The sequence below is a fragment of the Vulpes lagopus genome, chromosome X (genome assembly GCF_018345385.1).
Source record: "Vulpes lagopus strain Blue_001 chromosome X, ASM1834538v1, whole genome shotgun sequence".
Classification (NCBI taxonomy): Eukaryota; Metazoa; Chordata; class Mammalia; order Carnivora; family Canidae; genus Vulpes; species Vulpes lagopus.
The window spans coordinates 105,355,165-105,374,372 of record NC_054848.1 but is presented as its reverse complement, the minus strand read 5'-3'; the positions used below and the strand labels follow the sequence as shown (position 1 = coordinate 105,374,372).

At 39.8% G+C, this 19,208-nt stretch overlaps 1 protein-coding gene across 4 annotated transcripts in view; it reads right to left on the bottom strand.

Moving 5' to 3' along the window:
• The window catches only part of LOC121483598 (PABIR family member 1-like), a 70,003-nt gene extending 55,342 nt beyond the window's left edge, over positions 1–14,661 (bottom strand). For 2 of the 4 annotated variants that reach the window (XM_041742283.1, XM_041742282.1), the window contains exons 1-3: positions 14,542–14,656; positions 14,123–14,309; positions 7,779–7,857 (exon numbers count right to left, since the gene is read on the bottom strand). In XM_041742283.1, the coding sequence (XP_041598217.1) occupies positions 7,779–7,857; positions 14,123–14,309; positions 14,542–14,554 (279 nt within the window). In that variant the 5' untranslated portion in view covers positions 14,555–14,656. Of the gene's footprint in view, positions 1–7,778; positions 7,858–14,122; positions 14,310–14,452; positions 14,509–14,541 lie in introns of all 4 variants that reach the window. The other 2 variants (XM_041742284.1, XM_041742285.1) reach the window with 2 other exon arrangements.
• Positions 14,662–19,208: the final 4,547 nt, after the last annotated feature.

Here is a 19,208-nt window from a genome sequence, read left to right as displayed (position 1 = left end):
ATCTGACTCAATTCTCACAATAACCCCATGCTGTAAACATTATTATTGTCCCCATATTAAGATCAGAAAACTGAGGGTCAGAGAAATTAGTCAAGTTGTTCAAGTTCATACAGCTAGTAATTGCTAGAACCAGGATTCAAACACAGATAATGAAGACTCGTTCATTTAACTTATTCCCTAACCATTATATTGTTGCCACATTTTTTTTTTTGCTCACTCATAAATAATGCTGTGACAACAACATTTAAGCTCATCTTTGCACATATCCTTAATGAATTCTTTAGGAGAAATTCATAGAGATGGAATTTCTTGGTCACAATGCTATTAAAACACATTGCCAAATTGCCCTCCAGAAAACTTATACAAATTTACTTTCTAGCAGTGTATGAGAATATCAATTTCCTTCTCTCTCCAACATTAGATATTATGACTAATTTAAAAAATTGTATGCCCATTCTTAAAGCATATTATAAAGTCCAAAGCAAGTAGAAAATATTGTGATTTATCCACAGTTTTGGATATTCTCCCCAATGCTTCTCTTTATTAGCATCGATCACTGAGAAGTTGATATACAATGATATGCACCAAATCTGAAAAATAAAGGTTTTCCCTTAAAAAGATCCATCAAATATGTATACACACACATTCATCTTTGAACAAACAGAATTTTAATACATTTAATTCATACTAGTGATGCGTGTATTGTTATCTCTCGAATGCCAAGAAAGTTCACAGTATAAAATGTGAAATACTCTAATTGGAAAGACATGCTAACCTGAACTCAAATATGTACATATGCTCAACAAAGAAATTATGGTACTTTAGCTGTATTATGATGACATGTTATAAAAAACAAAAAGAAGAGAATTGCATGGTGTGGCAAAATGTCCTAAACTAACTATGAAAGACTTCCTGGAAGAGATTATTTTTAATTGATATCTAAGGAATGGGAAGGAACTGGTTAGTTTCAGGTAAAGGCTTAGAATTTCCTATTGGAAAACTTTATCTAGGAAATCCTGAGAAGACTGCCTGACTAAAACTGATGAGATCAGCAGGAATGTAGTGTGAAACATCTGGGGAAGGTAAGATTTGACCTTGAGGTAAAAAATCATAAGCCACAATATATGGATTAAATATTGGACCTGGCATTTTTTAGGAATTATTTGAAAAACTAATTGGAGAAAAGAAGGCTTCTGGAAGAGAATCTCCCATAGGTTAAGTATTATAGGTGGTGTTTGCAAGGGAATTACCTAAGATAATTTTTCTACATGAAACAAAGTATTAAAATAGAAACAAAGCATTTCTGATATGTCAATAAACTTTACTGGGTGACTTTTGTGTAAATTTCTCATTGTGCCTTTCTTTCACACTCTGGAGGTGGGAGGTGGAGGAAGGGAGTCCTTAGAAAGAAGCAAGAGTGCCAGGACCAAGGAACAAGGTCATGGGGGTGGGGAGGAGTAGAAGGTGTTGGGCAGTATGGTGGGCGAAGCAATTCCCAAGCATTAACTGCAAGGAAGGAATTAAGATAGGAAAGATCAAGCTCAGTTCCATTTAAAAGAGAAACCACAGAAAACTGATATTGTAAAGACATTAAATTCTTTGGAAAGAATTTTAACTTTACTACGTTTGCTATTTTTAACCCATTGCTTCTGTAGTCACTAGAGATAAAGCACTTAGAAAATCCTGAACAAGAGCTGTATGCTAGGTTTATCAATGCCTCTGCCTAGTTCCTGCAATGACTGATCCTGAACATGAATTAAATGTAGGCTAGCAAGACAGAGCATAAAGCAGGGCCAGGAATGTATTATGCACTCACTACTGGGTGGGCTGTAAATTAAATTTAGTTTGTAGCTGCCACATGAAAAGCTAAACCTAATCAGATAAATATCAGTAGCCATAAAATTAAAAGGGAAAAATTGTTCAAGAAGAGCACAAACATTTCTGACAAGAAGACGAAACACTTCTCCTGCTTTTCTTAGAGTAGGAGGGAGTGGAGACAGAAGAAATGTGGCCACATCCAATTCAACAGAGGTGCCAGGAAGAGAATTCCTCGTGGAAGAGAGGGGAACAGGTACACCAACCCTAGAGTTCTTTGGATATACACCGAAGTGATAAGATGGGGGGAAAGCATTGTGCCTACATCAGAGGAGGGCCTTGAGTTTCTGCTCATCAGAAGTGGGGTGGAGTGATTTTCTGAGAGTACAGAGGAAAATATTGGAGCTTAATTAAATTGTGAGAGAACAGATTTTTACAAGGGTTGGAAATGTACATTTTTATCTGCATGTTAAATTGCATCCATGGTTCTTCAATGCACTCAAGCACTGCAATTTTTTCTAAAACCCTTTTACCTACATTGAAATATATGAAAAGCAGTCCTGATTTTGAAAATTCTTAATTGAGATAAGATACACGTAGACTTTTCCAACTTAACCATTTTAAGTGTACAGTTCTGTGGTGTTAACTATATTCATATTGTTGTGCAACCAATCTCCAGAACTCTTTTCATCTTGCAAAACCAAAACTCTATACCCATTAAACCCCCTCTCATTCCACCACCATCCCCAGACCCCGGCAACCACCATTCCAGTTTCTGTCTCTATGAATTTGGCTACTCTAGGTTCTTACAGTACCAATTTTATGGACAGTCTAGTATGAGATAGGACCCTTACACCTAGGATTCATGTTATCACTCAACAATATATGTATTTTTTCAGGAATGATATTTCTTTTTTAAAAAGATTTTATTTATTCATGAGAGACACAGATAGAGAGGCAGAGACACAGACAGACGGAGAAGCAGGCCCCATGCAGGGAGCCCAATGTGGGACTAGAACCCGGGACTCTGGGATCACGCCCCGAGCCAAAGGCTCAACCACTGAGCCACCCAGGTGTCCTAAGAATGATATTTTCTATTTTGTAATGTGATATACCAGGATTTTGTTACGTCTGCGGAAACATCCTAATTATCACATCATTCTCCTAGACAATTCAGCCTATTTATACTGAAAGCAAGTATCAATATACATAGGTCTTAAAATAGTGAAGTGATACTTTGAGCAAAATAAATACATTATGCTGTTACAGCAAGCCAAACCAGTAAGTCTTGAAACTCCCATCAACAAATAAGTGTGAATGATGTCAGTTATGCCAAACATGACTATTCTTTAAAGTGGTTGTTTTAAACATGCATTATATTACATTGAACCTTATGCAAATTAAGAGCCTAGAATGCCTAAGGAAGATTATGCATGTTAAAAATTGCCAGGTACATGTTTGCTCTCTATATGTACTATTACTATTAAAACATCTAATACTTATTAAGCACTTAGTATGTGTCAGTGCTGTGCTGAGTGATAACTTTTTATATGCTATAGGCAGTTTTCCTTTATTTCTTAAAAGATTTTATTTATTTGAGAGAGAGAGAGAATAAGCAGCGGGGAAGGGAAGATGGAGAGGGAAAAGCAGGCTCCCAGCTGACCAGGGAGCCCCAAGCGGGGTTCGATTCCAGAACCCTGGGATCATGACCTGAGCTGAAGGCAGATACTTAACTGTCTGAGCTACCCTGTGCCCCACATTTTTCTTTCTTTAAACTGTAGTAAAATACACATAACATAAAATTTACCATGTTAACCATGTTTAAATGTACCAGTTCGGCGGTGTCATGTATATTCACATTGCTGTGCGATGTGCTCTAAGTTTTTTTTCTTCCAGTTTTTTTTGAGATATTTTACACTGATTAATGTACTCACTTCAACAAACCTATGAGGCAGATACTGTCACATTCCCATTTTGCAGAGGAGGAAACTAAGGCATAGAATGGGTAATGTGCAGGCTAAATCTGTATGATGCCACTTGTAGGTCCTCACTTCTCAGGCATTCATTCTTCAACCCAATCCAATCTGGCTTCATCTCACCCCACCCCTCTCTCCATGGAACTTGCTTGCAAATATAAGAAATTCATGAATAATTTCCATTTTAGTAACTCAAAGGACACCTTCAGTTTTTATCATGTTTGACCACTAGATAGCGTATGACTTAATACTTTTCCTTGTTTTTTCAAGGTACTACTGGTGATCTTTTAAAGCTGTTTCCTATGGGCTTCTAAGTGGCAGTCAGTTAAGTGGCTGTCTTTGGCTCAGGTCATGCATGATCCTGGGGTCCAGGGATCAAGACCCCTACAGGGCTTCCTGCTCTGTGGGGAGTCAGCTTCTCCCTCTCCCTTTGCCAGCCACTCCCCCTGCTCATGAAGTCATTCTCTCTCTCTCTCTCTCTCTGTCAAATAAATAATTAAAATCTTTAAAAAAAATAAAGCTGTTTCCTAGAGCCTCTTTTCTCCTTTTATATTCTCTCCATACATCATATTATTCATTCCCATAGCTCTAAATAAGGATCTGTTGATAATGCCTAAATGTGTGTCTCTAGCCCAGATCTCTATCCTGAGCTTCAAACTAGTACAACTAACATTTCTGTTTAGAGATCTCAGAGAACTTCAAACTGAACATGTCCAACACTAAACTTGTTTTCCCTTCTTTATCCACGTTTTTGCCAAAGTTTCCCCTCTTCTGTGGCCCCACTGGACCCATTAGTTGCCCAAGCCAGAGGCCTAGTAGTCCTCTTTGCCACCACCATCACCTGCCCTCCATCAAATCTATCAGCAACTGATTCTACCTTTCAAATACCTCATGAATCTTCCACTCTTCTTCACAGCCACAGCCATCACAGTAGCCAGGGTCACTGTACTTGTCTCCTATGCAATTATCCCACATCTTTGCCTACTCCTAATCTACTTACCACTCTGCAGCCATCTCTCAAAGATGTGAATCTAGTCATGTCAATCACAGACTTAGAATTCTTCAATGGCTTCACACTGGCCTTAGGAGGACAAAGTGAAAAATCTTTTTTTAAAAAAAAGTGAAAAATCTTTAGCATGACTTGGAAGGCCCTACTTCCACAGATCTTACACTACTCCACATCTCCAATCCCAACTCTTATCACTTCATCATTTTTAAATTTTTATTTTTTAAAAATATTTTATTTATTTATGAGAGAGAGAGAGAGAGTGCACAAGAGAGAGAGAGCAGCAAGCACAAGCAGGGGCAGAGGGAGAGGGAGAAGCAGACACCCCAAGGAGCAGGGAGCCCAACGTGGGGCTCGATCCCAGGACCCAGTGATCATGACCTGAGCTGAAGGCAGACACCCATCCCACTGAGCCACCCAGGCGCCCTTATCACTTCATCTTTACTCCCACCCTGGCCAGAATGCACTTGTTTTAAATTCTCTATACACTCTATTCTTGACACACTATACTCCTTTTAGTTTCCAGGCCTTCACATGACATTTTTTTAATCTGGAATACTGCCTGTCCCTATGATCCATATCCCAAGCTAGCTAACTCCTACAAATCAGTAAGATCTCAACTAAGGGAGGTCATTCCTACTTCAGCCCTCCTACTAGGTTAAATATCTCTGGCAACTAGATCAGAACTTAATACATAGGAGGTTCTTAAAAATATTTGTTGACTTAGGTGAGTAGAAAAAAAGAATGACTAGGTATACAGGTCTTTGATAGACAAACAAGTGCTCAATAAATATTATTAAATGAATGAGTAAATGAGTGAATGAAGAGAAGAAGAAAGATTTATTTAATGAACAATTCTAATTTTTTCCCAGTAAAATATTGCATTTGTAGAATTTATACTAGATACCATTCTACTAAGAAGAAAATATCCAGGTTCTTTTTTATATATAATTTCTTAAAATATTTATTTATTTATTTTAGAGAAAGGAGTGGGGAGAGGCAGAGGGAGAGGGAAGGAAAGTCTCAAGCAGACTCTGTGCTGAGTGCAGAGCCCAGCATAGGGCCTGATCCCACGATCCATGAGATCACGACCTGATTTGACACCAAGAGTTGGACACTTAACTGACTATGCCACCCAGGCACCACAGAAAATATCCAGTTTCAAGATTAGGAAGCAATAATTTAAAATGACTTCTAAGCTATAATATTTCACTAAAAATCATGTAAGAGAAATCTATGAACAACTGTATGTCAACAAATTGGATAATCTAGAAGAAATGGGCAAATTCCTAAAAAACACACAAATTACCTAATCAGCTCAAGAGAAAAGAGAAAATCTCAACAGATCTGTAAACAAGTATAGAGACTGAATCTGTTTCAAAATCCTCCCAACAAAGAAAAGTCTAGGACTGGATATGGTTTCACTGGTGAATTTCACCAAACATTTAAAGGATCAATACCAATTCTGTTCAAACTCTTCCAAAAATAGAAGATGAGGAACATTTCCTAATATATTCTATATGAGATAGCATTACCCTGATATCAAAGGCAGCAAAGATACTATAAAAAAACTACAGACCAACATCCCTTATGAATACGGATGGAAAAGTTCTCAACAAAATAATAGTAAGCCAAATCTAATAGTACATTAAAAGGATTATACAATAGGACCAAGTGGGATTTATTCCAGGAATGTGAAGGTGGTTCAATATGAGAAAATCAATGTAATGTATTTTATTAACAGAACAAAGGGGGTAAAAACACACGATCATCTCAATTAATGCAGGAAGCATTTGAAACAATTCAACATGCTTTCATGATAAAAATACTCAGCAAGTAGGAATAGAAAGGAACTTCCCTAACATGATAAAGGGCATTTACCAAAACCTATAGCTAATATTATACTCAATAATGAAAATCTGAAAGCTTTCCATGTAGGGAACAAGACAAACAGGGATGTGGTTTTTTTTTCTTTTTCTTTTCTTTTCTTTTCTTTTCTTTTCTTTTCTTTTCTTTTCTTTTCTCTTCTTTCTTTTCTTTTCTTTCTTTTCTTTCTTTTCTTCTTTCTTTCTTTCTTTCTTTCTTTCTTTCTTTCTTTTTTTCTTTTTTTTTTTGGGAGGGTGGAGAAGGTAGAGAGAGAATCTCAAGCAGGCCCCATGCCCAGCACAGAGCTGACGCGGGGCGTGATCTCATGACTCTGAGATTGTGACCTGAGCCAAAATCAAGAGTCAGATGAGATGCTCAACAGATTGAGCCACCCAGGTGCCCCAAGATGTCTGCTTTTTGAAACAAGAGAGAGGTGGTAGTTGAACAGCATTGTAAATGCACTAAATGCCCCTGAATCATATACTTTAAAATAGTTAACTGTGTCTTATATGAATTTCACATCAATAAAAAGATTCATAGAGTGAATCATTTGTTCATTTTGGTTTACTGATCTATAAGCATATTTCCTATGTTTACAGGATAATTGGTAGATAAGAGTTATAATTTAGAGATTACATTATAACACCATGAAAAACAAACTTTATTTTCAATTCAAGATAAATGTGAGATAAAAGTCTAAGTAAAAGCCTAAAAACTACTCTTAGGAGAGCTTGCAAATTTTTCTCTCAAAATTAGAATGTTCTTTTAAAAATTGGAAGCCAGATGGCCCTATAGATAAAAACAAATCTCAATGTTAAATCCAGATGGGATTTAAAAGTTAATTCTGCTGCAGCTGCAGCAAAGCAATCATACTGTAGTCAATGTGTTTATTTTTCCTTCAGTGATGTTTAGAGCACTTTTTCTCAAATTGGGAACTTAATGGAAAGGCAAATTTTCAGGCCCTACCCCAGATCTCCAGAATCAGAAACTCTGGGGTTGGGGATCAGTAGTCTGTTTTAATAAGCCTTCCAGGTGCATACTCAAGTTTGAGAACCACAAGTTGAGACCAATAGCACAAGCCTTGGCCAGTGAGGCTGCTACAAGCATTTTCTTACCAGACAATGTTGTGTCATAAACGTTGTGCTATTTCTTCGAGTTGTTAATGTGTCAGCTTGGAACACCTGTGAGTTATCACTATGAAGGAAAAGAAAACATTTGAAATCCATTACGAAAAAAATTTTTTTAAAGAAATAAGATTTCAATTACTTAAACAGCAATGCCATTAATGTAAATGCATTCTTTGTGGAGATAGCTGTGTAGATGGAGAAATTAAAACACGTGCACACACACATGCATGCACACATACATGCACACAAAGCCTTAGTTGGCTAAGCCTAACAAACGTCCATGTAAGGGAAGGAATTCTCAAGTATGCCACTTTACCACTAATCATGCTACCAAGAATAATTTATCATGACCTTGGAAATGCATCATTTTTTGTGCAAACCTGTAACTGATTTATGGTTGAAGTTTATGGTTGAAGCTACAATGTGTAGTACCAATTCCCTCTCAACTCTATAAAGTTTTCACATGAACAAGAGGGATAATCAAATAGCAGAGGTTAACAGAACTGAGATTTTCACAGATATGTTTTGACCTATTCAGTATTAAAATATTTTAAGTTAGTTGCACACCCTCGAAACACTGAGAGGTTTCACATAAATAATCTAGATTCCAGATTTATAGCTTCTTTTGAAAATTTGCAAGCTGTGGCCACACTGGGCCACATTTTCACATGGCAACAACAGACCAAAGCTAAGCAACTGTTGTCTGTTAAAGCGGGGGCTAGTCTTCCTCAGCTTTGATGGTGTCTCAGCCCTATATGAGCTTGGGACCCTGAAGAAGTCTTTTCCTTATGATGTCTTCTTTTCATTTTAACTTTCTATTTTGAAGCTGTTTAAGACTCAGAAGATGTTGCAAAAAATACAGAAGGTCCCCATGTATCTTTCATCCAGGTTTCCCCCTTGATGGTAAGAAGTCATCCTTAACTTCCTTCCCTCCCCTCCCCCCATATCCAATCAGGTGCTAGGTCTCTCTTACTGCCATCTTACTCTTTTCATGCTCCTTGCCAAAAACCAATTCAAAGCCTTTTTACTTTCCTACAGACTCTGCAATAGTCTAATTCGTCCTTTCATTTCGCTTTTATCTCTACGGCAGTCTACGTATCAGACTGCCAAGTCGCCCTCCTGAAGAACAGGTTGCTCTCCTGCTCACAACTTTCAGTAACTCTCTTCATTGTGAGCTGGATTCAGTTACATTCTTTTTACTATGACATTCAAAGCCCTCCACCATTTAGCTCTAGGTTTTTGGATTTCATGGACTAGCAAAATTTCACAACAAAATCCTGGCACAAACATATAGTTGCTAACCATCTTTCTTTTCCCAAGTAAGGTCATTTAAAAAATCCTACCATCGAGATCCCTGGGTGGCGCAGCGGTTTGGCGCCTGCCTTTGGCCAGGGGCGTGATCCTGGAGAACCAGGATCAAATCCCATGTCGGGCTCCCGGGGCATGGAGCCTGCTTCTCCCTCTGATCAAATCCCATGTCGGGCTCCCGGTGCATGGAGCCTGCTTCTCCCTCTGCCTGTGTCTCTGCCTTTCTCTCTCTCTCTCTCTGTGTGTGTGACTATCATAAATAAATAAAAATTAAAAAAAATCCTACCATCTACCAAAACCATCATTTCATTTATAAAAGGACATTTTGGAGGTGTGCCTGGGTGGCTCAGTTGGTTAAGCATCTGCCTTTGGCTCAGGTCAGGATCCTGGGGTCCTGGGATCGAGTCCCACATTGGGCTCCCTGCTCAGTGGGCAGCCTGCTTCTCCCTCTGCCTCTGCCTGCTGCTCCCCCTGCTTGTGCTCGCTCTGTCAAATAAATAAATTTTTAAAAAGGACATTTTGCTATATTAAAAAATTATAATCATCACAGGGTAAAATACAGCCCTGCCCAGGAAAGGACAATTGACCAACTACATCACAACCTATTTAAGTACTCTGCACTTTTTTTTAAAGATTTATTTATTTATGAGAGAGAGAGAGAGATAGAGAGGCAGAGACACAGGAGGAGGGAGAAGCAGGCTCCATACCGGGAGCCCGACGTGGGACTCGAACCCAGGACTCCAGGATCGCGCCCTGGGCCAAAGGCAGGCGCTAAACCGCTGAGCCACCCAGGGATCCCCACTCTGCACTTTTTTTAAAAACAGGGGTTGGTGAAAATGTCACCTAGGGTCAGCACTGGTCAGCAGATGAACATCTGGGAGCCAGTGACCCGGGCAGAGTTGACCAGCTCTCTGGAACACACCTATGTTTTCCTGTACCCAAGCTTGTTCCATATACTTGGAATGCTATCCCAGCTCTCCAGCTTCTCTCTTCCTGTCTGCATCCTATCTGCATCAGGGTCTGCATCAGGACCCATTTCATATGCCTCCTAAGAATATTTTCCTTATCCCTCACCAACTCTGCTCTCATTTCTCACTCCATTCTTCGAATCTCCCTAGCACTTTCTTTCCCTCCTTAAGCATATATCTTATCCTATCATATATTTAAGTCCTCTGATTATTTATTTGCCCTACTAAATTAAAAGCTTATTGAATCAAGACACATCTTTGCAGCATGGTCATTTATATATAACAGGCAGTAACTCAATATTTTATGAGGATATATATGTATGGGTCTAAGTTTTACTCATTTTCCAGTCATTTTCCTTTTTAAGAACAGGAATATATTCTAGCAGTCACTTATAAGAATGTTGGAGAGACACTAATGGGTTGCATATTTCCACTTTTTTGTATGGTGGTGGGGGGAGTAATTCTTAAAGCTGGTAATTATATTTTCCCCTAAATTTTTGTCTGTCAATTTTAATAAGACTATAACTGAAAGGAATCATGAGGAAGTATATATTTTCAACTGGTAGGAGTGATTCAACATGAATTCATAAAATCCTAGGTGATATCTACAACTGAGTTAAGTGCTACCACTTAGACAAAGTGAAGGCAATATAACTAGATATATGTTCAATGGTCCACATTAAATGATCCATAAGTAGCTCTGTTGAAAAATCTAAGCTACAATATGTTTATTCCAGTTATATTCCCAAAGCAATCATTCTCTATGGCCACTGTTCTCCTTCCAGGTTTGTAAGAATTAATAAGCCAGATGGTTGGCAAACTTCTTCTGCAAAGGGCCAGACAGCAAATATTTTGGGCTTTGTGGGACATCTAATCTCTGTGGCAACTACTCAAATCTGTCATTGTAGTGGGAAAGTGGCTGTGGACAATACGTAAGCAAATGGGCCTGGCTATGTTCCAATAAAACTTTATTTACAAAACCAAGTGGCAGGCTGGATTTGGCCCAAGTAGTTTGACTTTCAAGCAGTTTAAATGCAGAGTCAAGCTAGAGTATTTACAGCAGGAAGGCACTGGCAGAAATCCCAGAACTTACTCTCTAATTCTCATAAGGGCCAGAGAAGTAAAAAACAAAAACAAAAACAAAAAAACTACTACCTTCAAATAAAGTTATTGACACCAGTAGTGAAGTCAGCTAAGCAGAGGGCTAACAAGTATAAAGAACCAAGAGGTTCAAAACTTTTGACATTGGTATCTTTATTAATACAAGATGTACACAAAACAGTACAGGAACTCCTTTAAAAACAATTAATACTTGTATTAAATATGATATTTAAGGAACAAATTCTGCAAGCGTGGGTGCGAGAGAGGTTGCGTTTATATACAAGCATCAAGCAGAACTGGAAAATTACTTGACAGAAGTGCAACAATTATTTAGTGATCAGTGCAAGGGGCGAGTTTTAGGGGTTCAAATAAGTGAAAGTGAGGGAGGTGAGCAGTGTACACATGCAACCGAGGAGAATGGAGGTGAGCATGAATTCAACTAAGGCGTAGTGTAATTCTACTCTAAACTGTTCTCGCTTCCCTGACCACATCGTAAGCTGGCCACAACAGCACAAAATCTGCCCTCAGGAGATCATTTGGCCAAGTTCCCTGCCCTCAGGCATATTATGTAGCACTTCGATGCTACTTCTTTTTGACAGACAAGAGTCCCTGGACCTGATCCACCTTGCAGTTTCTCTCTCTCTCTCTTTTTTTTTTTTTAAGATTTTATTTATTTATTCATAGAGACACACAGAGAGAGGCAGAGACACAGGCAGAGGGAGAAGCGGGCTCAATGCAGGGAGCCGGACCCGGGACTCGATCCCGAATCCCCAGGATCACGCCCCGGGCTGCAGGTGGGGCTAAACCTCTGCGCCACTGGGGCTGCCCCACCTTGCAGTTTCTTTATCTGTAACTCCTACTAAGTAAATATGCAATTGCCTCTTACCTTTCTGTACCAATTTCACTTCATGTGTCAGGAGCATAAGTGATAGAATTTGACACTGTAACTATGCTCTAATATGATAAAAATAAAAAAAAAATAAGTCCTTTGCCAAACAAAACAAAGCATGAAGGGATAATGGCCATCACTCTCCTTGCTTCTAGGGCTGTTTGCAATGTGTTTTTTTTCATTTCATAAAGGCTTCAAATAAAACCAATATTTGCCCTGAGTGTTTTCTTCTAGCAGCGTAGGTTCACAATTCATGTTTTCATACAACAGGATTAGAGTCAATACTGAATTTATAGAATATTCTTGTTTTCTGTCCAACTTGTACAGTGCTGCCCCTTTATTTCTCTGCCTATTAAAAAAATATTACATTGGGACGCCTGGGTGGCTCAGTGGTTGAGCATATGCCTTCGGCTTGGAACATGATCCTGGAGTCCTGGGATCGAGTCCCACATCAGGCTCCCTGCATGGTGTAAAACTGGGGTCCTGGGATTGAGTTTCGATCTGGCTCCCTTCAGGTGACTGCTTCTTCCTCTGCCTATGTCTCTGTCTCTCTCTGTGTCTCTCATGAATAAATAAAATCTTTTTTAAAAATTATGTATTTTCTGTTTAATCTTAGTTTGCATTTCCTTTTGTCCAGTATATTCTTCCTTTCATCAAATGACCAAAAAGCTGCATTTGGTTAGAGTTAATAAGCTTAGAAGTTGACGGGTGCCTGGGTGGGCAGTCAGTTAAGCCTCCGACTCTTGGTTTTGGTTCAGGTTGTGATATCAGGGTTGTGGGATCAAGCTGGTGTCAGGCTCCGTGCTGAGCACCGAGCCTGAGTTTCTGTCTCCCTCTCCCTCTGCTCCCCCCTTCATGCTTGCACTTTCTCTCACTGTAAAATAAATAAACAAAACTTTTTTAAAAAGCCTAAAAGTTGATTAGTAGTGGACAAATCACTAAGCATAGGAATCAGGAGACACAGGTTCCTAGTCCTGGCTCTGTTACTATGTCATTGTAGAGACTTATGGGCCTTGGTTTCCTCATATGTTAAATAAGGAGGGTAGATCTGGTCTCTGTGTTCACTTCTTTTTTTTTTTTTTTCTGTGTTCACTTCTAACAATTGTGATTTATACCTATCGATTAGAATGATGCTAGCAAAAGGAAAGAGCAAAGTTACTAACACAATGAGCTAGTGCATTTTCCAAACATTTTTACAATACTGATAAAACTTTATATGCCCCTGGGATATGAGATCCAAGATCTTACTTTCAAATTCTATATAAAGAAATTATAAGCATGTGTCATGCCAAACGTTTGGATGCATCCAGAAAATAGTTAACAATCAGGACAGTGTTTCTAAATCTTATGCTTTTCACTATCAGCCCTCTAAGGAACCATTTTCAACATTCCCCCCCGCCCCCAATTACTCCCTCTTGAAAAGTCTCACAAAATTTTTATGTATAGTTGTGACTTATATATAAAAGGAGCCAGATTTTTTCGCACACCCCCAAGAACCAAGTTGGGGGCAGTATCGGCCATTGAGAATGCAAAATTTATGAGGTTAAGTTTTTGTGGTACCTAAATTTTTTGTTCAAATTAAAACTAGGTGTAAAAAAGGTCTGAGCTTATTCGCTTGGTAACCATTTCCATTTGCTGGAGGTGAAGGTCAGAGGTGACAAAGCAGCTGAGAGAATGACAAAAAATTACAGTCATCACAGAAGATCTGGAGGCGAGGGTGGGGAATGCTGTTTCTTCAAAGGAGTGGGTAAGAGATGGGGTGAAGTTAGAAAAGTTGTGCTCCACACCAATAGGTTGCTGCTTTTTGGTCCTGGTGGACTGTCAGAAGAAGACGTCCAGGTTCACATGCGTGTCAACCTCAGGGTAGGTGTGTGCTCTCCCTCCGGCCAGGCCAGCCCATCCCACTCCCCCCAAGTGTGAGGGTGAACTCTCCGGACAGCAGGAACAAGGGAGATACCTGTAGAACCTCGATGGAGAAAGGCATGGGAATGCTATTGGAAGTAGCTTTCCCCACCTCCTGCCACCCACCCCCAGCTTGCCTCCTCTAATATCTCAATCCTGCTCACCCAAGCCCATTGATCAAAGGGGCGCTGTTGGATCTTCTCAGCGTGTTGTCTGTGGTGGCTGAAGTTGGCAGCAGCTCCAAGTCTAGTTCCATTTTCTCTTGTGCCATGTCCACGTGGAAGAAGAAGCCACTCTTTGATTCCAAGTTCTCAAGGTTTTCTGGCTCCCATTCACATAAGGACAAGTCAACTGGGTGAGGAGATGTAGGCAGAGAGGAAAAGGGGAAAAAGAGAAGAGAGGAGGAACCTCTTAGAGGAGTGAGGTACTCACCTCGACAGCCCTACCATCCCTAATACCAGTGGGCACAAAGTGGGGTAGGGTTGACTCCGAACCTCCCACCCTCCAAGCTCGAGGTTCCTAACGCTGAGAAGATCCTCCACTTCCAAGTCTATAATGAAAATGAGGAATTTATCTTAGTCACCTCCGCGAATCATTCTCTATTTCTCTCAGCAAAGGAAAGCCCAGGTAAGCCTTTCCGGCCCAAACGAAAACTACAACCTGTCGCCTTCGAGAATCCGTCGGGTGCCGCCCCTCTGCGCCTGCGCCCCGTCCCGCCTGCTGACGCCTGCTTATTACGCAAGCAATGAGAGTCAATAAGGGCGCCCTTTGTCAGCCTTGCCTGGGGAGCACGCGCAGTCTTAGGAGTCGGCTTTTTACCCCAACCCAGGTCCTCTCTTAGTCTCTTCTCGGGGGCGATTCGCCGTGGTTGTTCCTCTGCTCCTATGTGAACCCTGGGATGGTTTCACTCACCGTTATTTAGGAAAGAATGGGTGGGGAGGAGTAAGGTGTATGAGAGTGCCGTCCTTTATGCGCTATATCTAATTAATACTCCCATTTTCTCAGTTTTGATTAGCCCGTTATCCCCTTCTAACTGAGGCCAAGAAGCTTAACTCCCACGATGAATTTTTCCATCCTGTTATAGCCAATACGACACATTTGTAATTGAGAAAAATGCTATATGTCTGCGGGGGGGGGGGGGAACAACCCAAAACCTGCCACCTGTTCCCAGTGTCTTGTGTCAATTGCTAACCCAATTGAACCAATCGTGCAGACGAATCATTGTTTTCCAGGTGATCTCATTGTCTTTTTTTTTTTTTTAAAGATTCTATTTACTTATTCATGAGAGACACAGAGAGGGAAAGCAGAGACACAGGTAGAGGGAGAAGCCGGCTCCATGCAGGGAGGTCAGTGTGGGACTCCATCCCGGGACTCCCAAGATCACGCCCCAGGCTAAAGGCCCGCGCTAAACCGCTGAGCCACCCAGGGATCCCCTCATTGTTTTTTAACCTTAATCGTAAGTGTATTTTTACACTAAATAAAATTTAGCTTCTCAAAGCTATTCGTCTAAGAAAATGATTTGAGTTAGAGAAGCTTATTTACTTAAATATCTCAGAATTTTGTATCCATCCAAATCAGAGTTTCCTTTTTTTTAAGATTTTATTTATTTATTCATGAAAGACACAGAAAGAGAGGCAGAGACACAGGCAGAGGGAGAAGCAGGCTCCATGCAAGGAGCCAGATGCAAGACTGGATTCCAGGAATCTGGGATCAGGCCCTGAGCCAAAGGCAGATGCCCAGCCATTGAGCCACCCAGGTATCCCTCCTAAATAAAAAAAAGATTTTATTTATTCATGAGAAACACAGAAAGAGGCAGAGACATAGGCAGAGGGAGAAGCAGGCTCCCTGTGGGGAGCCCAATGCAGGACTTGATCCCAGACCCCGGAATCACAACCTGAACTAAAGGCAGACTCTCAACCACAGAGCCACCCAGGTGCCCCAGGGTTTTCATTTAATGATGCTGTCGTGGCTCAAACACTTTAAGAATTGCTCTTTTAGAATTTTTCACCACCAGTTAATGAGCCACACTGAGTACTGAAATCCTAACTCCACACTAATAATTTTGTAAGACCATACCTTTTAGGAACCATATACAGGACTGGCAGAGAAGGTAAGTGAAACTACTGAAATGAGAGTTATGAATTAAAATAATCATTACATGGTATAGCACTTTAACGGTTTAAAAAATGTCTTCACATACTTATCTCAATTGGTTCAATCATGAACCCTGCTCAGCTAATCAGTGGTGAACTTAAAATAATGGGATTATCTTGAAACAGTTCATGACAAGTTATGACATGAATGATCATAATCATTCCTCATTCATTCTGAGAATAGAATAAGAAAAGCTTAATTATATCAGGCAGAATTGGGTTATCTAAATCCCAGACACGAGAACGATTTGGAGTCTCCTTTCCTGATATAAGACAGGTTAACAATAGCTACCATTTTTCATGCACTTAATTATATGCCAGGCACTGTCCTAAGCACTTTAAATATGTGATTGCATTTAATACTTAGAGTAACTCTGTGAGGTAGGCACCATCACAATGCCCATTTTTTTAAAGGAGGAAACTGAACCCCATAGGGGTTACTCAAATTATAACTGCTAAGTGGCAAAGCCACTCTGCCCTTGTATGTGGGTGAAAAGACAGATGAGGTGCCTCTGGATATTTCTCTAGATACTATTTCTGTACTCAGAAGCACTTGATAAATACTTATTAAATTATTTTACGAATAGATGCAGTTTTAAAAACCTGTCATTCACAGCTATTTTGTAAAGTAGGCAAGTCTACTTCTATTTTACAGTTGATAAAATTCCAGAGAGATTAATGGCACATTTAGGTAGCAGTAGAATCTGAGCTGGTACCAAGATCTCCTAAAAATCACTGTTAAAGTTCCCAGGATACCTGGAAAGTTTACAAAAGATGGTAGTTAAAGCTGAATAAAGTCAGGGTGAATGTAGATGGCAGTGGTTAAATACAGAACAGGGGTCAAAGCCAAACTAAATATCAGAAAAATAGGGGGTACACCAGAAAACAAGTAGATCTTTGCTCCACTCTACTGCTCATTTTACTTCTCAAAGAGTTTGTTAATATTCGTGGCAAGTAATAAGGTTTAATGGATATATATTGAAAGAATAGATCATCTCATCATGCCTAAGCATCACAGATACCAATTTTTAAAAATCTAAGTATAATAACACTAAGAAAATAGATAATAAAATGACAAGGGAGGAACAACTGTGAGACTTTGAAGAAAAGGGGTAGTAATATGAAACGATAACATGGATAACATGCTCAAGATGGCAGGAAGTTTGCAGCTATTACCAAAGAAGAGGAATTCTCTAATTAAAGTGTAGCTGAATGCCAGGAACTCAGAGTACATATGCAAGTTAGAATGTCAAAAGGAACAAGTACTACAAAAACAATTCTGTATATCACAGGGGCAAACACAACATTTAAAGAAAATATTTTTACTTCTTCCCATTTCTACTCACGCACTATTATACCAACCTAGCTGTGTGTCATCATCAGCTTCTGCTGTTCTGTAGCAATATGCCATGATCTCAGATTGCTGGTTTGCTTCTACCTTGCCACTTATGCTACTCTTGTCTTTGTCCCAGTCTGCTACCATCTGTGTCAGGCCTCTTACTTATAAAAGGTGTCCCACAAATATGTCACAATCAGTTGTTTACTAGTCGTCATGACAACTTTAAAGCAAATTTTCCTTATCACAAAAGCAAATCAAAGGCAAGCTGAACCCAAGCCCACAAACCACAAATACCCTAAACCTCCCAAAAGATTTATATGAAGGGTAAGAGAAACTAGGTAGGCAAGAATGATATGAATAGAATCTGGAAATGATGGCCAAGGTAGCATCCATCTTCTAACATGTCTTTGAGTTTCTCCTAATTGTTAAGGTCCTGAAAGTTAGGGATTCTACTAAATCATTGGACTCCTCAGAGTTAGGAATTCTACATGTAGCCAACAAATGATTGTTTAGTAGCTATTGTGAACAATAGAATGTACTATGTTGTTTTGAGCAGATGAGGGGGTTGCTGAGACCTTGAGATAAAAAGAGCTACATAAATTGGTCAAAAACAGAGCTTGCTTTTCCAATCCAGTTGGAAGAAAAATATAGGGAATTTAAAGGAAACTATCTAAAAGTGCTTTAAAAACTCTATATTACAAGCAGCGAATATTAACATTGAGGAATAAAATGATTGGATTTGGCAAGTTTAATATGGGACAACTAAGTTGAATAGGCAGGTAAAATTATTTTTGCTAAAATTTTTTTAAAAATTTTTTTTAATTTATTTATGATAGTCACAGAGAGAGAGAGAGAGGCAGAGACACAGGCGGAGGGAGAAGCAGGCTCCATGCACCGGGAGCCCGACGTGGGACTCGATCCCGGGTCTCCAAGATCGCGCCCTGGGCCAAAGGCAGGCGCCAAACCGCTGCGCCACCCAGGGATCCCTATTTTTGCTAAATTTTTTTAAAAACGTTTAATTTATTTATGAGACACACACACACACACAGAGGCAGAACCATAGGCAGAGTGAGGAGAAGCAGGATCCATGCAGGGAACCCAATGTGGGGGACTCAATCCCGGAACTCTGGGATCATGCCCTGAGGCAGATGCTCAACCACTGAGCCACCCAGGCATTCCTATTTTTGTTAAATTAAAAAAAATTAATTTATTTTTTTGAGAGAAAGAGCGAGCACGAGAAGAGGGGCAGGGCATAGGGAGAGGGACCAGCAGACCCCCCTGAGCAGGGAGTTTCACGCCCACATGGGGCTCCATCCCAGGACCCTGGGATCATGACTTGAGCCAAAGGCAGATGCCCAATGGACTGAACCACCCAGGTGCCCCTATTTTTGCTATATTTTGAAACCAATTCATGACTATTAAATTTTCTGTATGATTAACACAACACAATACAATACCATCTTTATCCCATCGTTATTCAAGTAGCGAGGATTAAATGAGTTAATATTTCTAAAGCTCTTAGAATGGTGCCTAGCACACAGCAATTGCTACGTAGGTATTTGTTAAATAAAATAAGTAATTCCAGGCCTCACACATGCTGAATGACTATTGTTAGGGTCTCTGTAAATCCTAGGAAGGAAAAAAAAATTCTGGTTCTGCTACTTGTTCTTCAGGACTTTTCCTATTATCGTTGAAGCTGACAATGCTTGTAAAATGAAGATGGTGATTGCCACTCGCTATATGAACTCTTATTCAATT